Here is a 24,567-nt window from a genome sequence, read left to right on the forward strand (position 1 = left end):
TGACACTTGTGAGTGTTTATTCCTTTGTTTGTAGTTTCTTGTACTGAGTTTACTAGTCAGAGGAAGCAGCTAAATAAATACAAATCTTGTGATTTAAATTCTCCGTGCCACACTCACAAAATACTAGAGGTTTTCTACAGGGAGCTAGATATAACGGCAGTTTGTAAAGTTCAGTTTCTTCAAACTTTCTAATAAACACATAAAAGTAAGGAAAGCTGGCATTATTCACAATGTCTTACTAAGCATAATGAGGGCATATGCATTGGTCTGCACCCCTCTCCACACATCTGCATGTCTGCTGATACCCGGGGGAGTAAGAAATGAGCTCTCCAGCTTTCATGTAGTCATACGGAACCTATTCTGACAATGATTTATTAAAAGAGAATGAAGCAAGAGTTTCTTCCTGACCTACCTACCTGGAGGAAAAGAGGAAGGATTCATGGCTTTTCTCTTCCTTTGTGTTAATCAGCAGAGAAGTAGGAGAGCAAGGGAAGAATAATTCTTCTTCTACGCAGTCAAGGAGGCAACATATTCATTCACACATTATCCTATACTCCATCTAAACCCAAACTATCATCCTTAATGAATTATATTAATAATAAATTGTTCACCCAGCTTTAGCAACAACATCTTGCTTTATGATCACACATATATTGATGTAAGCTGTGACAGTCTAAGAGTTTTTAGAAAGGAACTGCACCACAACCTGAGCATGTCACAGCTTAGTACACTGAAATGCTTTCAGATAAAAATGAGGGGCAAAAGGATAAGCTTAATAAATCACTGAAATAAATGAAATAGAATGAATCTTTGAATGCCACAGATAAACCCGAAGAACAAACAAATTAATTCATGACAGTTCTACACTATTTTTTTTGCACCTGATAAATAACAAACTTGTTGGTTGAAGAGGCTTTGTTTTTTTGGCAATGTAGACAATGCGTATGTATCCATGTATATATAACACATGAAAATGAATCACTGACATAATAACTGCACTGATTACACTGTTTCCAGTCCACAGCAGACAAAGTTTGGCCAAGCATAATTAATGTTTTATAATGAGAAATTACTTCTTAATGAGGCCATTTCTTCAAATTTTGGCTTTAATGGAGATAGGCCTCTGCTATAATATTCGCATTTCAAATATTCTGCCCGCAGTGAAAGCATCTGAATACAGGGATTTGCTTTGGCCTACTTGGCAGGTAATGCTCATCCACATATTTTGAAACCATTAATCTTCCCTGTGGTTACTCTCAGAATTTCCTTCCAGGCACCTTGACTTGATATGCAAAGCATCTGTCTCCATAATTGAGTCCTACCAAATTGTCTTTATGTTATACAAAACATCAGAAAGAAAGGGTGTCAATTAATCTTCATATTTAACTACTACAGCACGGGATATCATCAATAGTCCTGAAAAAAATATCAGTCTCATCCTGATATACACATTCCCCGTGACTATTTGATTATAAGAAAAGGAAGGGACCTATGGTCTCAGTGTCAGATGCAGAAACTATTGCCTCCAGAAGTGAAAATTAATGAAAACTAAGTAGAGAAGTTGTTCACAGTCTTGGGGATATGAGGACGTTCTGTTTCATTTTTGAACCTAACAACCTTTTTGCCTACCTTTTTGCCTCCCTTTTTGCTGGCGAACCAATAGCTCTGCACTCCTGCCATTACCTCCCCATTTCTGGTGCATGTCACCCTGTAGCAGTCTGCTGCTTTCTGACATCAGTGGAAGAGTCTTAAAAAATTGGACAAAACACCACTCCAGTGTTTAGACCACAGACTGTCACTCCAACACTACTTGCCTGCTGTTACGATCTGTGCAAGCGCGCCAAGCATTCAAATCATAGAGACTACACTGTACAACATTTCTAGGGCACAGGAATCTGAACAAAACCAAGCAAATCAGGCTACCCAAAACCTGGCATGCTGTTATGTGTTGCTTTTCTAAGTCCTTGGTATCGTTATGGTGAGGAGTCACCCTCCCCAGAACACCACACATTGGAATAAACACCACAAGCTGGTATTTGCAGCCAATTGCTTATATGGCAACATCATTAAACAAAGGATAAGAAGAAATCTATCTGAAGTTCTTATTGCCAAATGCAAAGTTTCCCCTTAGAAAAAGAACACATCTGTACTCCCCTTGCAGATGAAACACAATTTTTTGCATCACCAAGGCATGATTCAATACCATCTCAACCCTATCCTAGCACAGCTACCCTTCAGAAGAGCCAAGATAGATACCAGAACACCAATAGTAACAGGCCAAGATAAATACCAGAAGCTTAAAAAAAAAAAAAAAAGGCAAAGAAAACACAGAGGAAGGGTCCTGTGGTCTCAATGTCAGATGCAGAAGATGTTCCACCAAGAAATGAAAACATTTGAGTATATCCATATGCACTGTGAGGCAAAGGACTAGAGGAACCAGGGCTCCTAGTGGTACACAAACTACAGATGGAAATTCTGACAACTTCCTGGAGTAATTTATAAAACTTCCGCCAACCATGAAACTGTAATCTCCAGATTCCTGTTCTCAGACACCTGAATCCTCTATTACACAGTCCCAGCAACACAGTAGTAACTGCATCTTGTGTTCTACACGTAGTTCAAAAAAAGGTGGTAGATATGAGCCTCTTCCTCCAAGGTCCTCACCTTCAGGATCCCACAGGGATCCATACAATCTACATCTATCTACATGAGACTGCTGAGAGAGAGAGTGATATGGCATGTGTTCAATTGCTAACAGTATGTTGCTGACAATCTACTATTTATCTCATTTTCTGATGCAACTATCATCACTATAAAACATCAGAATAACTACAGGAAATTAGCTCTTAAATGAAGAACAGATGGATCAAACTGAATCCAGACAAGACCAAAGTGATGCTTCTTTGCAAAGGGAAACACATTGAAGACCTCCACCTTTTCATGATGGGAAACAGCCATTCTTTCCACAGTTGGATGGAAATTCTAGGTCCTCTTTGACTCCTCAAAAAACTTGGATGCATATGCTTTTGGTAGCATATGCTTCCAAAAATGTATTATTTCTCCTCTATCTTGTCCCTCCCCCCATATGAGAATCTGGCCAGTATGGTCAATGTATCAGGCACCTACAGACTGGATTACCACGTTTCACTGTAAGCAAAAAGAAATCAAAAGACAAAGCGTAAAATCCTCTTGCTACAATATGCTGCTTCCCATTTTCTTCTCAGATCTAACTCCCAGAAGCATTTCCACTCTGTGCCATGTATCTGGATATTCCACTGCCCATTATAAAGCTTGACCCTAATTTTGAAAGCACTTGTTGATGTCCTAGAGCTAGCATCATGAAAAACCAGGGATTGATGGCTGTACCAACGGCATGTCTCTGCAATAAAGAATATGAAAGTTAAGTACAAAGCATGTTTTACTAAAGGGATCTAGCTATAGCAAGCTGCATAGATGAAGAAGGATAAAGGCTGAAGCAGAAAAGTATTTGGAAGAGCAAGCCAATCTGTTTGCACATGACTTGGATGCCAGCGGGATCTGCAACACTTGTGTGAAGAGTTCTCACAATTCAGCTTTAGAAGACACTTTCTGCCTACTACCGTTGCCAAAGTGTACAATATGAAACACGGTGGCAAAAATCTGCCTAATGAAAGTTTGAGGAGGAGATAATGACTCATTAGCAGATCGACTCAAAAAAGAACAGTAAGGGAGCAGAACAGATCGCCACAAAACCTGAATTCTTGGCAAACAATAGAGCTTGCACAAATATGGCAACTGAGTGTGTGGCTAGAGCTCACCATGAAACTGAAAAAAAATTAAAGGTTTTTTATATGCCCTTTTTGAAGGAAAAAAGATGAGGAAAGGGTGAGTCAGCATTGCTAGAAATAATGTTGGGAAGACTGGAATTAGTGACAGAGGTCCAGAGAGCACAGTATGGCCCAAGACAACCTAATACTTTAACAGAAAAGCTGGGCTTTTTGTAGTTGTGTTTCTTCAAGTAATAGGGTGAATTCTGGGACTACTTTAACCAAAATCTAAACATTAAAGTGAGACTAGACATTAACATTAGAGAGTTAAAGACACAAATAGTTTTGAAGATAATAAGATTCCCTACTTAAAGATAGTGTTGGCTATGGAACAGAGGAGGATTTAAGCCCTGAAAAATGCTTTCAAACAGAAAGAGCAGCTCAACAGGATGTATCCAGAGGAAGCAGTGAAATAATGACATCCATTAGTGAAGAATAAGTATCCCGATTCAATCAAAAGAACTTAAGAAGGACAACCAGACTGAAGAACAGAGATCTTATGTATCTACAATCATAAGCAGCATAACCTTCAAAACAAGAAGAAAACCTTTAAAAAAGAAGGAAAAATGCTCAGCCCATGGAAAACTCTGCAGAAGCCATAAGAAAGAGCATTTTTTTATGTTAATATCACAACATGCCAGAAAGAAAGAATAAACTATACATGCAGTGGCTGAGAATACACAGATAACCAACAATAAGGCAGGTATTTACAGTGTATTTAATTCCATCAAAAGATACCAAATTTAGACACCTTAAAGAAGACTCACAGAAATTCAGTTTTCATTAATGGAGTTTCAGCATTGGATTAGAAAAGCATTTCAGTTCATTCTCTCCGGCACCGATCACAATATCAATATACAACTGGAAACAGATCTTACTCTTATTCTTAGGTAACTTTCAATTGATAGTCAAAATAATATGCATGATCATACTGTCACCAGAAATCACAGGAAATAAAGAATTAAAAGGCATCGTGTGACCACTTAAAACTGACAAACACTGGATAACTTACACCCTTGTCATTTCTCACACATATTAGAGTAATTAATGAACTGGAAGCTGAAAGTAAAAGCATTAGATGATCTTAATGCAGCACATTCCCACATCATGGGCACAATCATTCACACAACTGAAGTAAAGTGGAAAACATCGTTCACGCAAAAGAAAACAAGGTGTAATTTTAAGTGGTTGCACTATTATTTCTATTGAACACATAATATATGTTCATCATTTCCTCTAGTTTTACATGAAAAATCTATAAAAAGGGACATATGCAGCCTGCATTTCTTTTAGCTAAAAATCAGAAAAATCATATTTTTCAGATTTTGTGCCAGTCTAACAGAACACAAAATACAAATTGTGAGATTAAACTGAAGGTGTTAATGTCATGAATGTTCTGTCTATTTTGCCAAGTTGCTGCAATTCAGTTAAAATCAGCCATGAAGGTGGTAAAAGTCTGGCAGCTCCTCATGCATGTCTGACCACAATACTGTAATATATCATTCTTCTACTTTTAAACAATGCCTGCAACTTTTAACATTTCCACACTCCAGCTCATGCAATGCTAACAGAGCGCCGTTCAGCAGATGAGTGAAAAGAGAACAGATTCTGGCTGTTTGTCATCTTCATGGCTTTCTAAATCAGCAGATGGTACAACAAAACAGACAATTTCCTCATCTGCTGTGTCCTCTGTTCATGTACAATGTGTCTCAGAAATGTTTACAAAGGCTTCAGTCTGCTCACGAGACTTGTCAGGAGGAGCATATGCAACCCCTTTAGCATCTTCCAGAACCAGTCAAAATAAGGAGGTTTCGCTCAGCTCATACAGGAAGCCAAATTTCAGGACAAAGTGGGGAAAAAAGCTGCTGAACCTCACTGCTTGTTATGAAGCTACACTGACACTCAGACCTCAGAGATACTCCCCGCCTCAGTTTTTCCATCAGTTACTGGAATTATGTTAGTAACCCTCCTTTCTAAAGCTTCTCGAGTGAAAAGTCCCATAAAGGCCTGACCTACTGCTCACCAAAGTAATTGAAAATACCCTCCAGAAATCTTTCAAGCGGTTTTTTATCATTAGTACCCTTCATGGTAAGCAATGCATCTATTTGGAGAAGTATGAGATCTGTATATTGGATCCCTTCATTAAGTTCCAGGAACCCATTTATCTCCATAAATAGCATAAGCAACAGTAGCTGTTTACATCTTGTTGAGTCAAAGTTTACAGCTTCTCCAGCCATGAGAGTCACATACATGAGATCATGTTCCTGTATTCGCTTTTAAAGACAGAGCAACCCAAACCAGGAAGTTTAATTAAATGATTTGATACATTCAGGAAAACTGAAGCACAAAGTTTCCTACATGGACCATTTAACACAAATGTCTGAGGATATCCTCTAGACAACTACTGTCAGAGAAATTTTATATATTCCCTGATTGGTTTCTTGTCTCAGAATGCAATCATTTAACTGTCAGTTAGAGTTAAATAAAACATCCTGGCCTCCAGATAATCATGGTGTGGCAGAGTTTTCAGCAGTCTGAAGGTACAGTTTGTCATTCCCAACCACATGTCTAGCCATCCCTGGCTCCAAAAGGAGCCCTTTGTACACTGTATTTGCCTTTATTTACTAGATGAAAATATGCACCAGGGATTTATTATTGTTTGTGAATAAAATGCCCAAGATATTCTAGGCTAATTATACATAAATATAATTACCATTTTTAGTAAGAGATAGCACTGAAAAAAATGCTTTAAATAAATAAAATATGATGACCTGAATTTAATTCCGTAGCATTTATTTGTACTAGGAGTGCTTGCTTCCAAATGTGAGGTGCTTAGGAGCACAACTGGCTAAAAGTCATATTTGATGTATATTCAGTGCTTGCCAAGTTAAATGGAGAAATATATTTGGCAGGAGTTTATAAATGTTTGTATATGTTAGAATCTGCCTGATAATGAGAAATTTAGATTAAAGGGACATAGCCTGCAATGCTGCTTGTAGTTAAGAATACTTTCCCTGAAGGCATGTTAAACATTGCAGAACTCCATGACTCATGTCCACTCTATCAGCCTTTATTAAATTATTGTGGTGACTTCTTAGTAATCATTTAGGGTTTTCCATTACTTCTAATTCACCTGCACCTTCAAAATAATATTTCTGAATAAACCAAAGGCCTGTTAAATAAGACTTTTAAAAGTCTAAGGTTTCTTTCTTCCTTTCAACCACTCGTTACAAGCCCTTGTCACCTCAGTGCAACGGCAAGTGCGTGTTCACAGCACCCCTTTAGGAATCAATGCCATATAAACATAAATTCTCACATATCCATGTAAGACAGTTTCTGTTTTGCAGAAAGCCAGACTGACAACAGTGCAACAGACTGCTGTTATACAGGGTAGATTTTCCCACCATCTCAGACTTCTTAATATTTATATATGTTAAAAAATATAACCTGAATACTACTCCCACCTTTAAGACAACTGATCTAGTAGCCAAGTAATCTAGATTCAATTCTCAACCCTCCCACAGACCCTTGGGGTCACACTGGACAAATTGTGTATCATGGGATTTTAGCAAGCCCTTGGCACTTGCCTGAGCTTACCTTGAGTGCCTCAAGGTGGCCACTGGGACATTTAGTTTTGGTAGGGTCAAATTAAGTCCAGCACTGATCACTTCTGAGAATCCCTACCTTAACTTTGCTGAATATTAACTCTGGAAGGGGGGATAACAATATGTTCTCGTAGGAAACACTTCTTTTGTGAAATATCTTTGTCTGTCTCACCTATTAAACTTAAGTTTTTTGTTGGAAGAACAATCTGTCTGCCACGGATAACACAAAATACATTTCCCGAGACCAGTACTCATGTCACTATGATGCAAAGCATGTTTTTATTATTTCAGGATCTCCACGTATTCAACGCAAATGTTTTTAACTATGTCCTATACCATTTATCCTTGATTAAACCTCTTCTAGATAGTTAATCATTAATGATTTCTTTACAGTTGCTGTGCAAACAGTTCATTCATGCCTATGACATATCAAATTTCACAGACATGTTCTTTAATTGGATTCATTTATTTCTAATCTACTTAAGCCCTTAGTACTGTAATGCTTGACTAAATATACATTAAACTCACTTATTTAAACTGCTAAAATAAATTTGAGATGTATTCTATGAATAAAAATACTTGATTGAATACATGTAATACCATTGTTATTGTGTATCTAACAGAGCAGAAATCATTGGAAATAACACACCGGATAGCTATATGATATGCCTGGACAAAAGGATTTGAGAGGATGCTGGTAATTTTTTGGCAGAGATTAACAGGTTTCCAAATCCCAAGGATTCCCATAGCACATTAAGGTATGTAATAAGGAGAACCAAAAGGAGCTCTTTGTGATTTTCATTAAGGATATTGGGTATTTTCGTTTTAAAATTCAGGCACTTTTTAAACATAAGAGCCTCATACCAGTTCTATCTCCTTATGGCAAGGAAAAGGTCTAAAACAGCCAAGATACTTTCAAGATTTGACTATTCAATGTTTTGTAAGTAACCGTAACTGAAAAGTTTGCACAAAATTGGTTAGAAGTCCTGTTTCTGGGTGTTTAGAAGCCACAAAAGACAATTATGTAGCTATGGGCTCTGAGTTATTATGGGTATATACAGCACTCTCTTCTATGGGACTTAAATATAGTCTTTAAAACCTAGTTTCAGATTTTTGTTTCTAAAACAAGTACCTTTAAACTCCATTTTAGTGAATAATCCTCTAATTTATGTGTTTCACCACTTACACTGAGGAGTTTCACAAAAGAAAGATGCATCACATTGCAGAGAGGTCACTGATAACAGACTGCCCTGTGTGTAAGAAAATGTGCATCAATGCAGTAAATAAGGATTATACCTCATACCGTGCACAAACCCCTCATGCACTGACACCTCAGATATTGTATACTCTCGCCATCCCAACTGAAAACCTGGAAAAGCTCAGCAAGGATGGTGGGCTTGGAACAGCGTCTTCTTAATGGGGAACCATTAAGGAGACGACTCAGGCTGAGAGAAAGACGAGCGGGAGAACAAAATAAGATCTGTAAATTATGAGCGGTGTAAAGAAAATTATTAGGAAGCAGTTTTTCACTTTTTCTTTCAACACAAGAAGTATGGGCTATGACAGGAATGAAAAGGTGTCCCTTTCACAACAAAAGGTTGTCTTTCTTACCACATTTACTTAAGCTTGGCAAAAGCTCACATGGTTTCAAAAAGTAAAAAAAAATATTGTGGAGAAAAAAAAGCACAAAACATTGACAACTAATACACTCAAAGATCTCACCTCTTTCTAGGAAGACATTTGAACTTCTTGAAGACTAGGAGAAAGTGCTGGGGAAGCATTACTGCATGCTTGTCCTATTTTTAAAATCTTTCCAAAGTATTTGCCATAGTCACTACCAGTGTGTCTGATCTTGTATGGCTGTTCTTACATTACACTCTATACCACATTCATATCTCAGTTCCTTTGAAACTGTTCAGTGAAGAGTGGTCCTGACAATTTGCTGTTATCACTTTTAATAATTTACTGTACAAGTTAATTTATTGATATTTCAGATTTTTTTGGCTCCTCTGTGTTCCCCACAGTTAAAGCTTTTGTTGTGACAACCTTCCCAAGATCCTAAGGTGCACACTTAAAAAAATTGCCTAGCTTTTCTGTGATGACTTTTGGTATAAGCTTCTGCAATCTGGGAATAGTTTGTTTGAGAAAAATAATGTTCTTGAAAAATGGTTTACTGTTCATTCTGTTTGTTCTTCTTTGGGAAATTTCTGATCTGCATGTCTCATAACATACTTGTCCGTCATTTCACCCTGTTTTTTCTGATGAGCTGTGCCCCATAGTGAAGAAGGATGTTGAGTCCAAAAGGATTAATGAATTCCGTCTGGTGAGGAGGTCCTATTTACAGTAGATCACTTTCTCTCTCATCAGATTAGTTCCTTCTTGTCATAAGACTTTCAGCTTCCTCAGAAGCAGCAAGATTTTTCTACAATGAAAGTCCTTCCAATTCACTTGTCCAGAGTTCCTCAGCTTTGGTCAAGGGACAGCACTTTGCCCCTGAGAGCCATTGTCTGCCCACAAAGGAAGCATGATAACATACTTGAATGTTTAGCAACTGAACCTTGCTTTGCCTATATTTTAGAGGAGGTAAGGGGAAAAAGACAAGCAAGGACTTGCATGTGCGCTTTGGCATTTGGGGAGAATGGCTTTTGGGGTGTTTTACAAATTGATATACCTGTTTTCTTGTTTCATTATCTGTACCTGAGTAAGACAAGTGTTGTGCTTTAACCCCAGATGGCAGCTAGAACCACACAGCCGCTTGCTCGCTCTTATGGGCTGAGATTAAGACAGTTTAATAGGTAGAGCAAAAGCCACATGCACAAGCAAAGCAAAACAAGGAATTCATTCACTGCTTCCCATGAGCCATCTCCAGGAAAGCAGGTCTCCATCACATGTAACAGTTACTTAGGAAGACAAATACCATAACTCCGAATGTCTCCCCTTCCTTCTTCCCCAGCTTTATATACTGAGCATGATGTCATATAGTACGGAATATCCCTTTGGTCAGTTGGGGTCAGCTGTCCCAGCTGTGTCCCCTCCCAACTTCTTGCGCCCTCCCAGCCTGCGCATTTGTAGAGCAGTGTGAGGAGCAGAAAAAGCCTTGAGAGCTCAGCAACAACCAAAAACATTAGTGCACTATCAACAGTATTTCTCATCCCAAATCCAAAACACAGCGCTACACCAACTGCTAACAAGAAAGTTAACTCCATCCTAGCTGAAACCATGACAATTGCCTTTTAGCTCCTCCCCACTCACAGCCAAACCTCTAGTGCAGCTGAATCCCACTCACATTACTTGTCTCTTGAGTCTAAGGCTCTGTTCATATCAGACTCAGGCTTGGTCATCCAGCTTTGATAGGCATACAATGTATAAAGTGGTTATGTTGATAAAACAGGAGACTAATAGCAAGAAAAGCCAATATCATAATGCTATAACACATACTACTCTACTTTATCTGATACCTTCCTGGTAATCACTGATTCTATTTCCTCAAAGTATACATTTATACACACTTATACTTGTTAAGTGGGTCCATTAAATGTTAAAATTGATACAAGATAACCTGCTTGACCACCTAGACCCTCTGGGCCACAGAGTAAGTTAAACCACCATACGTTGCACAGTTACTGCTGACCCCATGCCTTCTATCAAATTCAGAAAAGAGACTTTTTTTAATGGTAGTTAATGCTTTTTGACAATACTCCTAACAAGAACTCGTCACTAACATATACAGTTCCAGAAATACATACCCATGTTAAAATCCATCTTATGAAACTGAAGAATAAATCTCCAATGTGTTGAATGGTTACGAGTAGTGAAATACTTACTAGGCCTAGCTAAAAGTTCCCCACAAATAAATAAAAATCATTTAATAAAACATAATAACATCTAGCTACAAACTTTAGAAACTTAAATCTATCATCTGACTGGTACCTTTGCCCTCCTGGCCCTTGCTTTGACTTGGACAGGCAGGGACCTTAGCTGGCTTCAGCCACTCTGTTGTTACTGCTTCACATAGAAATTTATCAAGGATTTCTGGGTGCCTAGAAGTGTCTCTGACCAGGCCACTGTATGTTCCCATAAAAATGTCCATGGCACACATGCAGATTGACCCCACTGCCATCCTACAACTGTCCTTGGACCAATAGTACAGCTAATCTGCAGCTGGACTAAATGAACATTTGATTTGGGTTTGTACAGCAAGTCCAGTATACCATAAAGTATGACATTTACCATACTTGTGGTGACCACTTCTGTAGCACATATGCAGCAGCTCCAGAGTATCACACCTGTGCAAATGCTGCTGTGCACCTTCTCTCCTATTGCTTTCTTCAGCTCACTAGATATCATCGTGGAAGCTCTAACTGCATATTTCTTTGGACTGAAGCCACATCCCCACCCCCACTTCTGGTTTTTACAGACTAGAAAGCACTAAGGAGGCTGATCATCTTTCAGAAGATGACACTTTTTCTTTAATTCTCCTACTCACAGTTTAAGATCAACAGAATTGTTTTGGGCAACACTGTTCAGCAGTTTGGCTGCAAATGGGAGGATGCTATCAGGCTATTTATCCCCAAATCTAGCCTTTATTTGAGCAAATACTCTACTGGGATATGCCTCGTGAAGCAATCATTAAAGATTATTATTTTGTTCTGTGTACAAAACAGCCTTTGGAAACAACAAGAGAAAAATAGCATGCAATGTCTTTGGGTGGATTTCAGTTAACCAGGGCCTAAGTCAGAGGGAGAGAGTTTTCTATAGCAACAGCCCAGGCTACAAGCCGCCAAACATAGTACAGAGATGATCAAAAGCCACAGGCTACTTGGGAACAGGCTGCCTTCAGGGCACACTGTGCTTGTTCGCTTCCTAACCGACAGCACAGATGTAAGAATGTTGAATACTGGATGGGTTTAAAGGTCTTCACTCTAGGTTATGTCAAAATATCCACACAATGCTAGGGATATAGCCAAGCTTTAGTTAGCCAGGCATTTGAGTTTCCATAACTGCACTGAAACTTCAGCAGATAATAGCTGTTATTTTCAACATTGCTGCCCCCAAGATTTATACACGGTGGTTTGTAGCTGAAAAACTACGGCTGTTCTTTATTAGGTCCCAATTCAACACAGTAACGAACACGTCCTTCAAGCCATCTCTATTTGGCAAAGCCAAGGAATATTCTTATTTCTAAGTGTGTGCCTAAGGGTTTTTTGGTTTTTTTTTAATTTCAAAACTGAATTCACTGGGATATAATCATGTACTGAAAGTTTTGTCTAAGCACTTTTAGAGCCTGCCATGTGCTCAAGTGCTTTAGTAAATCAGGACTTCTGCAATTTAATTGTATTAAGCGGATGATAACAAAAGACAACAATAGGAATAAACCGTCTAACTGTGTTAAAGATCATGTGATTGACTCCAGACTTCAGCCACCCCAAGCCTTCAGAAGGGTCAGACGCTATACCCTTGTTCACACAGAGCGATGCCTGCCTCCATAAATAGTGTCATCAAAGTGAAAGGGGCTGCCTCTGAAGTAACCTACTGAGTACGAACATGTGTGCTGGAGCCTGGCCCATGCTGTAAAGTACAAAAGAGAGGTGAGGGAAGGAGAATTAGATTTTAAACAGATACTTGCCACTGTTGAATGGACAAAGGAGATTTATTTGTTAACACTTAATTTAGGCCATGTCGAAATGCCACATTTGTGTGTGTACGAATAAAAAAGCTAGCAAGAACATCAGAACATAGAGGGAAGACATCACTTTAGAGGCACTTTAGTAACTTATCACACCTGTTGCATCTCATGATAATTGCAGTGAAACAACATGGGACTCTCAGCAGTACTGAGATGCAGCACAGAGCAACGAGAGCAAACATGCAACAGATTATGGAAACAGAAGCAGCACTGGTAAAACTGTAAACCTGCTTAAGGAGCACACTGTTGCTGTTATGAGAGCGGAAGCCAACTCTGCACCCAGTTTTGCGCAGAGTGAGAGGGTGATGGCATGGAGGGGAATCCTTTGGTAGCAGTTCCACTGCTTGGCCTGCCTCTTCTGCACAGCCATTAACACCATCCATAGGCGAGATAAAAACGTTGTGTGGTAAAACCAGCAGATGTTCTTCCAACTGCCTCACTTGTCTTCAGCTCTCTGAACTATCACAGAGCAGCGGACATAACCCTGAACTCCTCAGCCTATGGTCTCCCCCTCCTCCGCCGTGCAGGAGGACCGCTGGGGCTGATCCCCAAGGGGACTGAAGCACCCAGCTGCTGTAGTGGTGTTCACAAGCCTCATTTATGCTATTCAAAGTGCTGAAGGGCACAGTAAGGATAAAGTGTGAACAACCTCTCTAGCAGGAACAGCTGTGCTGCAGCGAACAGTCCAATGCTTCCATGTAAAGAGAAATCTGTGGCAGTTTACCTTAAACCATAAACTGTGGCATTTTAGGAATAAGAGTCCCTGCAGCGGGCCCTGTACCTTTCATCAGTGGAGTGAGGCAGACAGCTGGAGATAGTAATTGCTTCAGCCATTGCCGCTGCTCAATGTGTCTCAGCCCCAGAAAATCATTTTACAAGATCTGTAACTCCCTGTTTGGGAGGAGGGAGTTTCCAAAGGCCTGGAACAGCCGGCACACTGAATGGGAAAAGGATGAAGTGGAAAGCATTTGAAGTCACTTTTCTTTTTTGGACTAGAGACACTTATTTGCAATCCTGAATTTCGTGTTGTGTGAGACTATCAGTATGCATGCATTTAAACTAATGACTGCTTCCCCCCCCCCCCCCATGGATCTGAGCTGCAGTCCTTAAATCCTTACTCTAGCAAATAAAACTTTCTTCATACAAGCAGTGACTGCAGACTCTGGCCCACAGTTTTAGTGCCTTGGCCATTACAGTCACCTGGTTTAAATACAAGCATAGAAATTTGGAGTGAATTAAACAAATGGTAGCTAAGAAAGCCCCTACATGAACAAAGAACTGCAGAAACGTATTGTGGACACCTGGAAAAGCCTGTCTCCTATTTGCAAGAAATATATAAACAATGTTCAGGGAGACAAGTCTGTAATAAAAACTAATGGCGAACAAACAGAATACTGCACTGAGTAGTTCAAGAGGAATCCTTTTATACTTTTTTCTTTGAGGTATATGCTTCCCAAGCATTTTAATTTATTAAAACAGTTCCTTTATATTTTAATGTTACTAATCAAATCATGTGAATGATGGCAGGGTTTCCAGTCTTAGGCTTTCCTACATTGTAGATTCAACATATTAAGTAGGACCCAGTTCTGTGCACAATTATGTAAGTGGCAAAATTCCCATCAATACAGAGAAATATAAAGGAAAAGCAGCAGGTCAAGTTTGATTCTATTGTTTAAAACCCTTTAGGAAAAAATACATTACCCAGTTGAAGTCACTAAGCCTTACCTCGTATATTAATGTTAGATGGCTAATCTTACTCATACAACTAGTTTCACTAATGATACGAGTAAGGGTGTGCAGGACTTGTTCTGTAATAATAACTTTCCCAGTGTATTCACTATCCTATACATTGAGAAATACAAGAGAACATGTATCTACTTTTGACTGAGAAAAAAAGTGACTTTGTGGCCAGTTCCAAATTTGGCAGTTCCAGATTTGAGAGAAACAGTTAAGGAAAAGTGGGCTCGTAGGTATGGAAATATAGTCTGTGGATTCTCCCACTGACTAGGGAGAGTAGGAGGTGAGACCTGATGGCCCAGAGACAGGTCAAAAAGAGGATGTTTATGAGAAGCTATGGAAATATTTCGTTGTTACTGTCCAAAAATATAGACAGAGCTTTGTTTCCACATGAAACACAAATTCTCCTAGTGCCCACTTACTATGCCAGGGAGCAATGTTTTCAAAGTCTGAGCCATCGCACAGAATGATATCACATTGCTTATACAATCACTTAAAATCTGGTAGCACACAAAGCCATAAACATCAATAAAAATCTAAAGATGAAGTGTGTAGATACAATTAACAGTTAATTTATTCTAAATTGCATTTACCACATTATTAAGTAAAACATTCGTCAATATGGCAGTTATTTGTGAAATAATCTTTCAAACAAATTGTGTTCAATTTCTGCTTCTAATCATCTGGTTGCATAATGCAATGTGAGGTCAATTGGAACTATATAGTACACCAATTATATCATCAGAACCCAGATTAATCACAATTAGGTACCTAATCCGTGTTATCTGTATGTGCTACTTCTATTGCTATTCTTATAAATGCTAAAGGACAATGAAATGTATATAGGAAAGCTTCCTTAGCTTTCTCTGGGGACAGATTATTATAATATTTGCTCGTGCTCAAAAAGTCAAATGATTTGCACTTTGCGTTACCCATTTGTTTAAAAGGAGGTTGTTTGCGATATAAATATAAACTTAATTTCAGCAGTCGCATTCTCTATTAATTGACTCATACTTGAGTCCCTTTATGTGATAAACATGCACAGCTAATAATCAATGATATGGCAACTGTGTGTACAGAACAAATAAGAGAAGAAACAAATATTCTGTGTCTGTACTCACATATGCCAAGCTGAATACAAAGAAGAGCAAATTTGTGCACTTTAAAGCTGGAGTCCTTAAAGGGCATTTATATGAATTTTTGGCACACTGCTATTGCACAAGAAATAACCTTTCCTCTTGTTACTAAAACGCCCTTGCCATCATACCTAGTTATTTCAGCACATATACTCACTACAAACATTTGTTCTCAAGCCTAGAATTCCCTTTCTCAAAGCTTGGGATTTATGGAAGATGGAAATGGCCCCTTTTTTAACTGGGGAGCAGGGGGCCCTTCTGCATAAATCCTCTCACATTCTTTCAGTTTTCATCATCTATATCACCCAGGGGAGTTGGGAAGCTACAAGGAAAGAGATTCTCGCTCTTCCTGCTCAGCCTGCACTGAAACTGGTCCTCCAGACCAGTCTGGCACTTAGACCACTCAGTACCCAAAATATTTCCTTTCCAAAATATCAGGGCACTCAGATTCCTCTCAATAGTGAGAAAAAGCTCTTTATCCCACCAGCAAACCGAAAAAAAAAAAAAATCCACCACCAAAAAACCCCAAAACAACCCAAAACCCAAACCAAAACTCCTGGGGCTTTCCCTGAGTGAAGAAGTATTGTGAGAGAGGACCAGGCACCCGGCGGGTCAAAAACCTGCACCATAGGTTCCAAACCTTATGATCCCTTTTGCTTTCACCCCAACTGAGTGAAAAAAAAAAAGACTGACATCTCCAATTTTCACAGGAATCTTTGGCGAGAGGCATCCCCCCATTCAAGCTCCTCCCTGCCATCCCAAACGCGGCTCTTCGTTATTTCAGAACACAAAACCACTCGTTTGCACCTCTTTTGCTTTCTCCCCGCCTTCCGTACACAAGGCTCGATACGCAAAGGTTTGTCTTTCTCTGCCCCAAGCACGTTTCTCCTCGCCGGGTTTATAACATGAGGAGGCTGCGGCGGGTAAAGCTGTGCCTCCGCCGAGGAGCTGCAGCTGCACCGGTGGCTCTGCCACGCACCCGGTGCCGCGTGGGTGAAGCGTGGGAGGAACCCGCGGCACACACGCTTACATCTCAGCTGGTCCTGGTTTACTGAAATAATCCAATGTCATCCTTAAGGAAATGCGGTAGCTACAGGGTTTATACCGGAATAAAGTATATTAAACGCTTGCAAATTTTGAGTGCTCCAGGACCTTTACTCGGCCCTCCTGGAGCGGAGCCTAGCTCATTCCGGAGGAAAACGCCAAGTCCCCATAACCTCTCATTTTCCCCTCTATTTTCACCACCTACCTTCCTCATTTGACCAATAACACGTTGACTGAACAGCTCATTAAGACAACTAAGCCGACTCTAGATGCGAGGAGCTCAGCATCCCCCCGCCCGACTCCCCTCACCACGAACCTTTCCCCAGCAGCTCCCCTCCACCTCAGGTCACCCATTTCAGACGCTGACTACATGTCACTTTTTAAAGGGCCAACCCTTTCTCTGCCGCCGCCCCCCAGCAAGCGCCAGGGCCTGTTCTTCTCATTTAGTTTTCCGAACGGCAGGCTAGCTGTAAGATGGTGATAATAATAAATAATAATTAATAATAATAATAGCAGAAGTAGTAATAATAATAATGCAGTGGAAGCTACGCCTGTCCCCTGGACCCAGGGCAGCGATTTTAGTAGCCAGAGCCCTGCCGCAGAAGCAAGCGCCCTAATGAAGAACCAGGCAGGCTTGATGAGACCTCGAGGACCTAGACATACCTAAACCAGATCTTAATGCAGTCGTGGTGCCTGCATGGCAGCCGCCGGCAGCACATGGCAGTTGCCGCGTCCAGTGATGGACCTCCCAGCGCCCACCAGCAGCATTTTAGCTAAACCTGGCTCCCTCCCTGCCCTCTCGCCGTCCTCCGCACCCGAGGCAATTAAGCGAAGGGCGCAAGGGGAGCCTTACACCGAGGCGGAACGGAGTCGCGTAACCTCGTCCTCCAAGGGAAATCTTGAAAGAACAACTAAAGTACTCCTACACGTCAGTCTGGGTGAAAACAGGTCTAAATATAACCTTGTTCTAAAAATCCGTAAAGGCGCTGCCCCCAGCGAAAAATCAACTGGGAGGAGGAAGACTCGCGGTGTTTTGGTACCACTCCTGACAGCGCTGCTTAGGGGGGTGGCAGGCGGCAGGGACCCCCGAGCCCAGCTTCCAGACCGTGGGAAAATCCTGCCGGGGCGCGGAGCCGCTCTCCGCGGTGCGCGCAGGGGCTGTTCCGCGCCCCTGCGCAGCCGGCTGTGGAAGTGCAAACGGACTGCTAACAAGCTGACCGCAGTGCTCCCGGCCCCTCTAAGCCTCTGGTAGCCACCCTGGGCTGGGTGGCACTGGTGATGACCGCGGCACTGGCGCGCAGCCCAAGGGGGCTAGGGCTGTACATGGTATAAACAGTCCCGCTGCTGGAAAACAGCTCCGAGGGGTTTGTCCGACCGGCCCCCCATGGGACCAGGGTACTCCCTGCTTGCTTTGCTGTGGCAGCCTGGAATGCTGGTGGGCCGTGGTGGTCACCTCGGCAAGCAGGGGACAGATGGAGCCGGATCCTCAGCTGATGTTAAGCAGATCCGCTGGGGTGTTGCATTTCCACTCGGGTCATTTGAGGTAGAGTTCCGTGATTGATGTTCGCTCTTTCGGGATTAAAGGAAAGGGAAACGACCGCTAATGTCAGGTGCTCATAGGAAAACATGTAGCCTTTCTGGTGCAAAACCACTCTAGCATGCCAGTTGCCTTCGGGTTCCCTGTCTCTTAGCGTTACGATACACTGACTTTGGTCTTTGTAGTTCCCCCTTCACCTAAGGCAAGTGCTGGGACTTGACTGAGAAGCATAAAACGCGAAAAATAGAGGGAGGGGCTGGTATAGGGGAAACGGACATACATGGAACAGCTGGAAGAGAGGTGATGGTGCCTCTGCTAATCCGCATCCTTGCTGGGTGAATGCCAGTGTATTACCCCACCGCGCCCTGCACCCCTTTACAAAGCGAATAAAAGGGATTTTCTTTAAAGGGGAATCGCAGTTCACTCCCTACACCAGAGCCCTGACCTAAATTTATGCTTTTTCATGCGGGTGCGATAACCCCAGGCTGCCCACCTAAGAGCACGATGCCCGTTATCACCTTACGGCCCGAAGTGATTACGTACTAGCAGTGCAGGCGCCGTGATCCGCATCTCTTTCCCCACCCCGCCAGCCGCTCCCGCACACGCCACCGGAGCCGCTGCCTCCGTCATGAGCCACTTCGGTTTGGGAAGCACGTCTTAAACGTCGGCTACCAAACCGCTCGCCACTTGTGCGTGCACGAAACCCGCAACGGCAAGATCGCGGTGCTGTCATCGCCGCAGTTTTGGGAGAGGGGAGGGTTGTGCCTCTCAGACGTTTCCAACACCTGCGTTTGCCTCCAGAATAAAAAATGAGCAGCGGAACAGAGGAATGTTCTAAGCCCCCAGCATCAACGAGGTACCGCCGGCCTGAGCGGGCCTGCCATCCTAATGAAGCATCAGCGCTGCCGCCAGCAGCTACTGCCATGTCCAGAGGAGATGCTAACCATCACGATGATAAACACTTCAAAATACTCCTGACGAGCTTCCCCTCCCTCACTGGGCCTCTGTGTCTCAGTTTAAGCAGCGTAGCTAGAGCACAAGCTAGCAATCCCCAAATACAAGGAGATGCGTTGAGATACACGGTATCTCAGCAGTCACTCTGATTATTATTTTTTGTTGTTGTTGTTTAAATTCTATTTTATTTTATTTAAAGTTTAACTGACCTTTCTGGTCACCAACTTTCTTTGCGGTTCACTGTAAGGATCGCTCTCCAAGAACAAAAAAGAAATCTCGGAGCTTTGATAGAGACTCTGGATGAAATTAAGAACTTCAAACCCCAGATTTTTGAAAAGAAAAACAGATGTCCTGTTTGTTGAGTATAAATAACTCCGTACGTGGAAACCTTTTTTTTACGCTGCATTAAATTTTATTTAATGCTGGGTGCATTTAAACTGTAAAAAAAAAAAAAAGGGGGGGGGAGGTGGGGATGGAAGGCAGCAAAATATGTGGGTGACAAACCTCTAAATCTTTTCCCCTCTCGAAAGAGAAAGAAACAGGCAGACGGGAAACCCTTCATCTAGATGAAAGTGTTCAATGTGTTTCCTAGCAGACCTGGCGAGCCTGCCCTGGTCAGTGCGGCGGCGAGGGGGCTCAGCAGCCCCGATCGGGGGGAGCGGAGGGCGGGAGGAGCGGCCGCCGGGTCCCAGCCCGCAGCGCTGCCCGCCCCCGGGCGCTCGCCTCCGCTCGGCCCCGCGCAATTCAGCGCGGCCCCCGGGCTGACTTACGTGAGGACGTAGTTGACGCTGACGATGCAGTGCGGGCGGGAGGAGCGGCTGTTGTGCACGATGGTGGCGTAGCTCTGCACCCACACCCAGCCGCCGTGCTTGGCCAGGAAGCGGTAGTACTTGGTGGTCACTTGCCCTTTCACCAGCACTGCGGGGACAAAGCGGGGAGAGCCTCAGAGCGGCTCCCGCCTCCGTTTCAATCGGCCCTGGGAAGGGGGTGCACCACCACCACCACCACCACCCAGGTCCCCGTGGGCGAGGAGAGGGACAAGCAACCCCTTAGCATCACATCGGGAAGCAGCGTGGACAGAATACCCCGTGGGCAAGGGTGGTGGAGCCCCCCGGGCAGGGCTGGTCTCGGTCCCGCTCAAAGGCTCTTCGGGAAGATCGGTGGGGCGGGTGAATACACCGGGGAGGCAGAATCCCCCCACCCACCCCTACCCCGACATATCGTCATCGAGATTTAACTCTATAAATCTGGCTTTGGGTTTTACCTCTTCGAGTTACATTCTCTGTGAGGAAACTTACCGGAAATTAATATCCTTTTTATTCATCTATCCATGTATTAATGTCATCATGATATCAAAATAGAATAAAGAACAGCTCTCCGAATCGGGCTCACTACTGCAGTCAAAATTAGATACGCAGATAAGATTTGTGAGACTTGGTGGAAGTGGAACAAAAGTATTTGGATTTCACTGGCATGGCTTTTTGGAGCAAGAAAAAAGGTTTTTTTCCTAACCGGAATTTGAAGTGAACTGAGTGTCTGAGCTTTGTGCAGAGGAGTTCTTGTCCTACAACCGGGAGCTGAGGAGGGGGAAATAGCCTTTCATTGCCCATCCCCTCCATCTCCCTCCTGCCTCCAGCTCGGAGTTCAGTCTCTAACGACTTATTTCATTAAAACCTGATGCAGATTTTGCTTATTCTCCCCTCCGCTGAGCTGGCTTTTCCCGTCCCGACCTAGAAGTAAATCCTAGCAAACCCAAATCCTGTCTGCAGAGGGGGAGGCGGGGGGGCGAGAGGCAGGGTCTATACAAGAACGTTATCTCCTTACACAAGTGATGCGCGCACCGCAGGTGAAAGGTGTCACAGCCATGGACGTGGTGGTAAAGGGTCTTCTCTATCAAGTCCTGGGGCTCGTAACCCGTTAGCTCAGCTACCCTGCAAGAGACACAAGCAGCAAATATCAGCGGGTGAGAGGACAGGAGGGGAGGCCTGGGGGAGAAGAGAGGGGCTAGGGTAATAGATTTGGAAATAACCCCAGCTCTACCTGGAATCTAAGAATATGAGCTTCATGTCTAGGCTGGCCCGAAACATGAACATATTGCTGTGGAGCTTGATCTCCGTCACGGCGCTGGGCGGCAGCGAGTGGCCCACGGCGACCAAGCCAACGTTTTGGTAGCAGCCGTCGAAGGGGGACATGTCCAGGCTGTACTGGCGGATCTTCAGGTACCCGCTGCAGTGAATGACCTGCCAGAGACACAGGAAAGCTCGGGGGCTGCCTAGCAAGGGGGGAAGGAGGGTGTTCTGTGGCAGGCGTCCCTCCTCGCCGAGGGGACCCGGACAGACGCCCCTGCCGCCCCGGCTGGTGCCGATGCGGCCGCCGGTGGCCCGGAGTCGCTGCCCCGCGCAGCCGTTCCGGCAAAGCGGCACCGTGTGCGGGTTTTCCGCTTTTCTCTTTGGGTTGGGGTTGGGTTTTTTTCCATACGAAAGTTCAGCGCTGATCTAAGGCCCATTAAAGTCAACGAGATGGGGTTTTTTTCCACTGACTTAAGTGGTTTTTGGACCACCTCCTAACTACGCTTTTATTATTCTTCTAAAAAGGAAAGACGCGGAAGTGCCAAGCCAGTTACAACTTTGTAATGAAGAGTGTATGCGTGTGAGAGAAAGAGTTTACATGTGTGCATATGTCACATGTGTAAGATATGTCTATTATACAGATAGAGCAGACGCGATCCATAGACAGAATGTATCTTTGGATGTAGTTTTAGGTATGTCTCCTAAATGTATCCTTGCAGATGACTGTTGTATACTTCCACCCTTAACTTCTCTATTATTAGGGTGTTTCTTCCTGGAGTAAGTTCAACAGATGTTCTTGTTCTATCGTACGTCGTGGCACAACATCTCCCACCGCCCTCCGGAGTTGTGCAGCTGACACAAAAGAGGGGAGAAGGTAGGAGAGGAGGGGCTGTTCCCACCCAGGAGCCCTGAGCAGAACCGTGTGAAACACCCGGGCAAAACCCTTGACTTGAAGAGCTGCCCCTGAAGCTGACGAGTTACCCAATAAAGAAATAAATTAACCCAGTGCTCCCATTGCGTCACCTGACAGCTTCCCAGACACCTCGGGAACGCCAGTGGTGCGAGGTTCGGTTTGAAAAGCAAAATAAAACAAAAAACCCCACGGGGAGCTCGATTGCTTGGTTTTGTGGTTTGAGCTCTTTAACCTGAAACTCCGAGAGAATTTCTGGCTCTGAACCACATGAAAGAGCACCGGGCTGGGACAGCCCCCGCGGGCAGAAGGCTCGTCCTCACTCCCGTCCCCAGTTTCACCGCCCGCCCAGCGTGCTCGGCGCTGCCGGAGCAGGGGTGCGGGAAGGTTGGGGGTGAGGGTGAGGGGGTGGGGAAAGGGGATGTCCTGGCCGTGGGTACGCACCTTGTAGCCCCCGCAGGTCAAGCCCGCGTTCCTCTTGGCCAGGACGCACTTCATCCTCAGGAAAAAGGACCTCTCGATCTCATACTCTGGGAGGGGGGGGAAAGGCAGAGGTGGGGTGAGCTGTCGCCCCTGCGCGGTTCCCTCCGCGGCCGCGCAGGCCAAGTGGGGAAGCGGTGGGGGGCTGTGTACTTTACCCTGCACGAAGTGCGAGTGGTAGGGCTGGTGGGCCGTGAGCACCGCCGTCATCTCATCGTGGTCGGCGGGGTGGATGTACTCGTAAATGCTATTGCCGGTCAGCTCTACCTGCGAGGGAGGAGGGGGGGGAGGGGGGGAGGGAGGGGTTCATCGCCGGCCACGGCTCACCCTCCCCGCACGCGGCCGGGGGGGTGTCAGGAAGGCATGGGGGCTAGCAGCCCCCCCCAGCGTACCTGCGACAAGCCCAGGTGCACCGAGGCAGTCTCCGAGATGTACATGATCTTGCCATCAGGAGCCACGACAAATATGAAACCGTCCAACGTCTGCAGGAAAGGGTCGAAGGGTGGGAAGTATAAATATATCGATAGATAGACAGATAGATCCACCCGTGAAGACAAGTAGATCCGTGAAATACGTGTCCCTCGGATTTATTTTAGCAAACGGGCATCCCTGTTCAGGCTGCGACTGTTCAAAAAGTTGGAAAGGCAAAGGGCAAGTCCTAGACAGGAATCCTTCCAAAGCTCCTGGACCTCTGGGATACAACCCGCTTCTCAGAGTCAAAAGGTGCCGGTAATGCAAAGTACCTGGGAAGTGTCTAAGAAGATCTCTTGGCTGCCCGGTGATTAATATGTTGATCCGAGCAACCCTGAACGCTCCTATCCCGTTCCAAATGTCACTGGGAGTTTTACCGCTTGAATATTTGCTAAGGAGACTTTAGGCGAGCAAGGAGGATCTAAAACTCTCCGTAGTGTAAATAAGGGACACGAAAATGTATCAGGAACATTTCAGCAGACAGAGAGAGGACTTCTGAGTGTGCCGCGGGCAGAATAGACTCCCCAAAGGCCACAAAACCCCACCAAACGTGCGTGGTGACGGTAACAGCTAATATTCCTTAATATTTCAGATAGCAGTGAGTTTTCAAAGGTGACCTACCTCTTTCGTGTCTATGCTAATTTCTGTGCCTGCTGAGCCCTGGACAGCCTCCCCCAGCCTGTCCCTAGAGCCTCTCCCTGCCTCTACAGCCCCTTGTTCGGGACTTGTCACCTTGCTAATAATTTGGGAGAAAGTCATGCTCCTGTTCTCTAGTCCCAGAAGACACTCCGGGGTACGCTGTGAACCCCCCGCTACGGACCCTGTGTTGGCCAGGAGGGACCAAACCACAGCCCCGTTACAACCCATGACATTCAGCCGCGACGGTTCGTATTTCTGAAGCCCTCCCCCATTTTATTTTTTTTTTTTCTGACTAAACACGTGAACAGTTAAAAATTAGTCAAGGTGGCAATTAAAGGCTCAGAAGAAGGAATGATTTCTTTAATCATTAATACCACATGGCTCTCGTTTCCAGACCAGTACCTGCAAAAGATGGGATCCCAGTTCCCGTCCAACGTTGTCCAGCGGGCTGGTTCGGCTAGAGTGGCCCCAGGCTTCTCCAAGTCCTGTTTAT

At 43.8% G+C, this 24,567-nt stretch overlaps 1 protein-coding gene across 1 annotated transcript in view; it reads right to left on the minus strand.

Moving 5' to 3' along the window:
- The window catches only part of SIM1 (SIM bHLH transcription factor 1), a 47,755-nt gene that overhangs the window by 12,229 nt on the left and 10,959 nt on the right, over nucleotides 1-24,567 (minus strand). Inside the window, exons 2-8 of the mRNA XM_074150559.1 lie at nucleotides 24,477-24,559; nucleotides 23,357-23,446; nucleotides 23,123-23,231; nucleotides 22,929-23,014; nucleotides 21,546-21,745; nucleotides 21,330-21,436; nucleotides 20,276-20,423 (exon numbers count right to left, since the gene is read on the minus strand). Of these exons, the coding sequence (XP_074006660.1) occupies nucleotides 20,276-20,423; nucleotides 21,330-21,436; nucleotides 21,546-21,745; nucleotides 22,929-23,014; nucleotides 23,123-23,231; nucleotides 23,357-23,446; nucleotides 24,477-24,559 (823 nt within the window). The remainder of the gene's footprint in view (nucleotides 1-20,275; nucleotides 20,424-21,329; nucleotides 21,437-21,545; nucleotides 21,746-22,928; nucleotides 23,015-23,122; nucleotides 23,232-23,356; nucleotides 23,447-24,476; nucleotides 24,560-24,567) is intronic.

The sequence above is a fragment of the Numenius arquata genome, chromosome 7 (genome assembly GCF_964106895.1).
Source record: "Numenius arquata chromosome 7, bNumArq3.hap1.1, whole genome shotgun sequence".
In the NCBI taxonomy this organism is placed as follows: Eukaryota; Metazoa; Chordata; class Aves; order Charadriiformes; family Scolopacidae; genus Numenius; species Numenius arquata.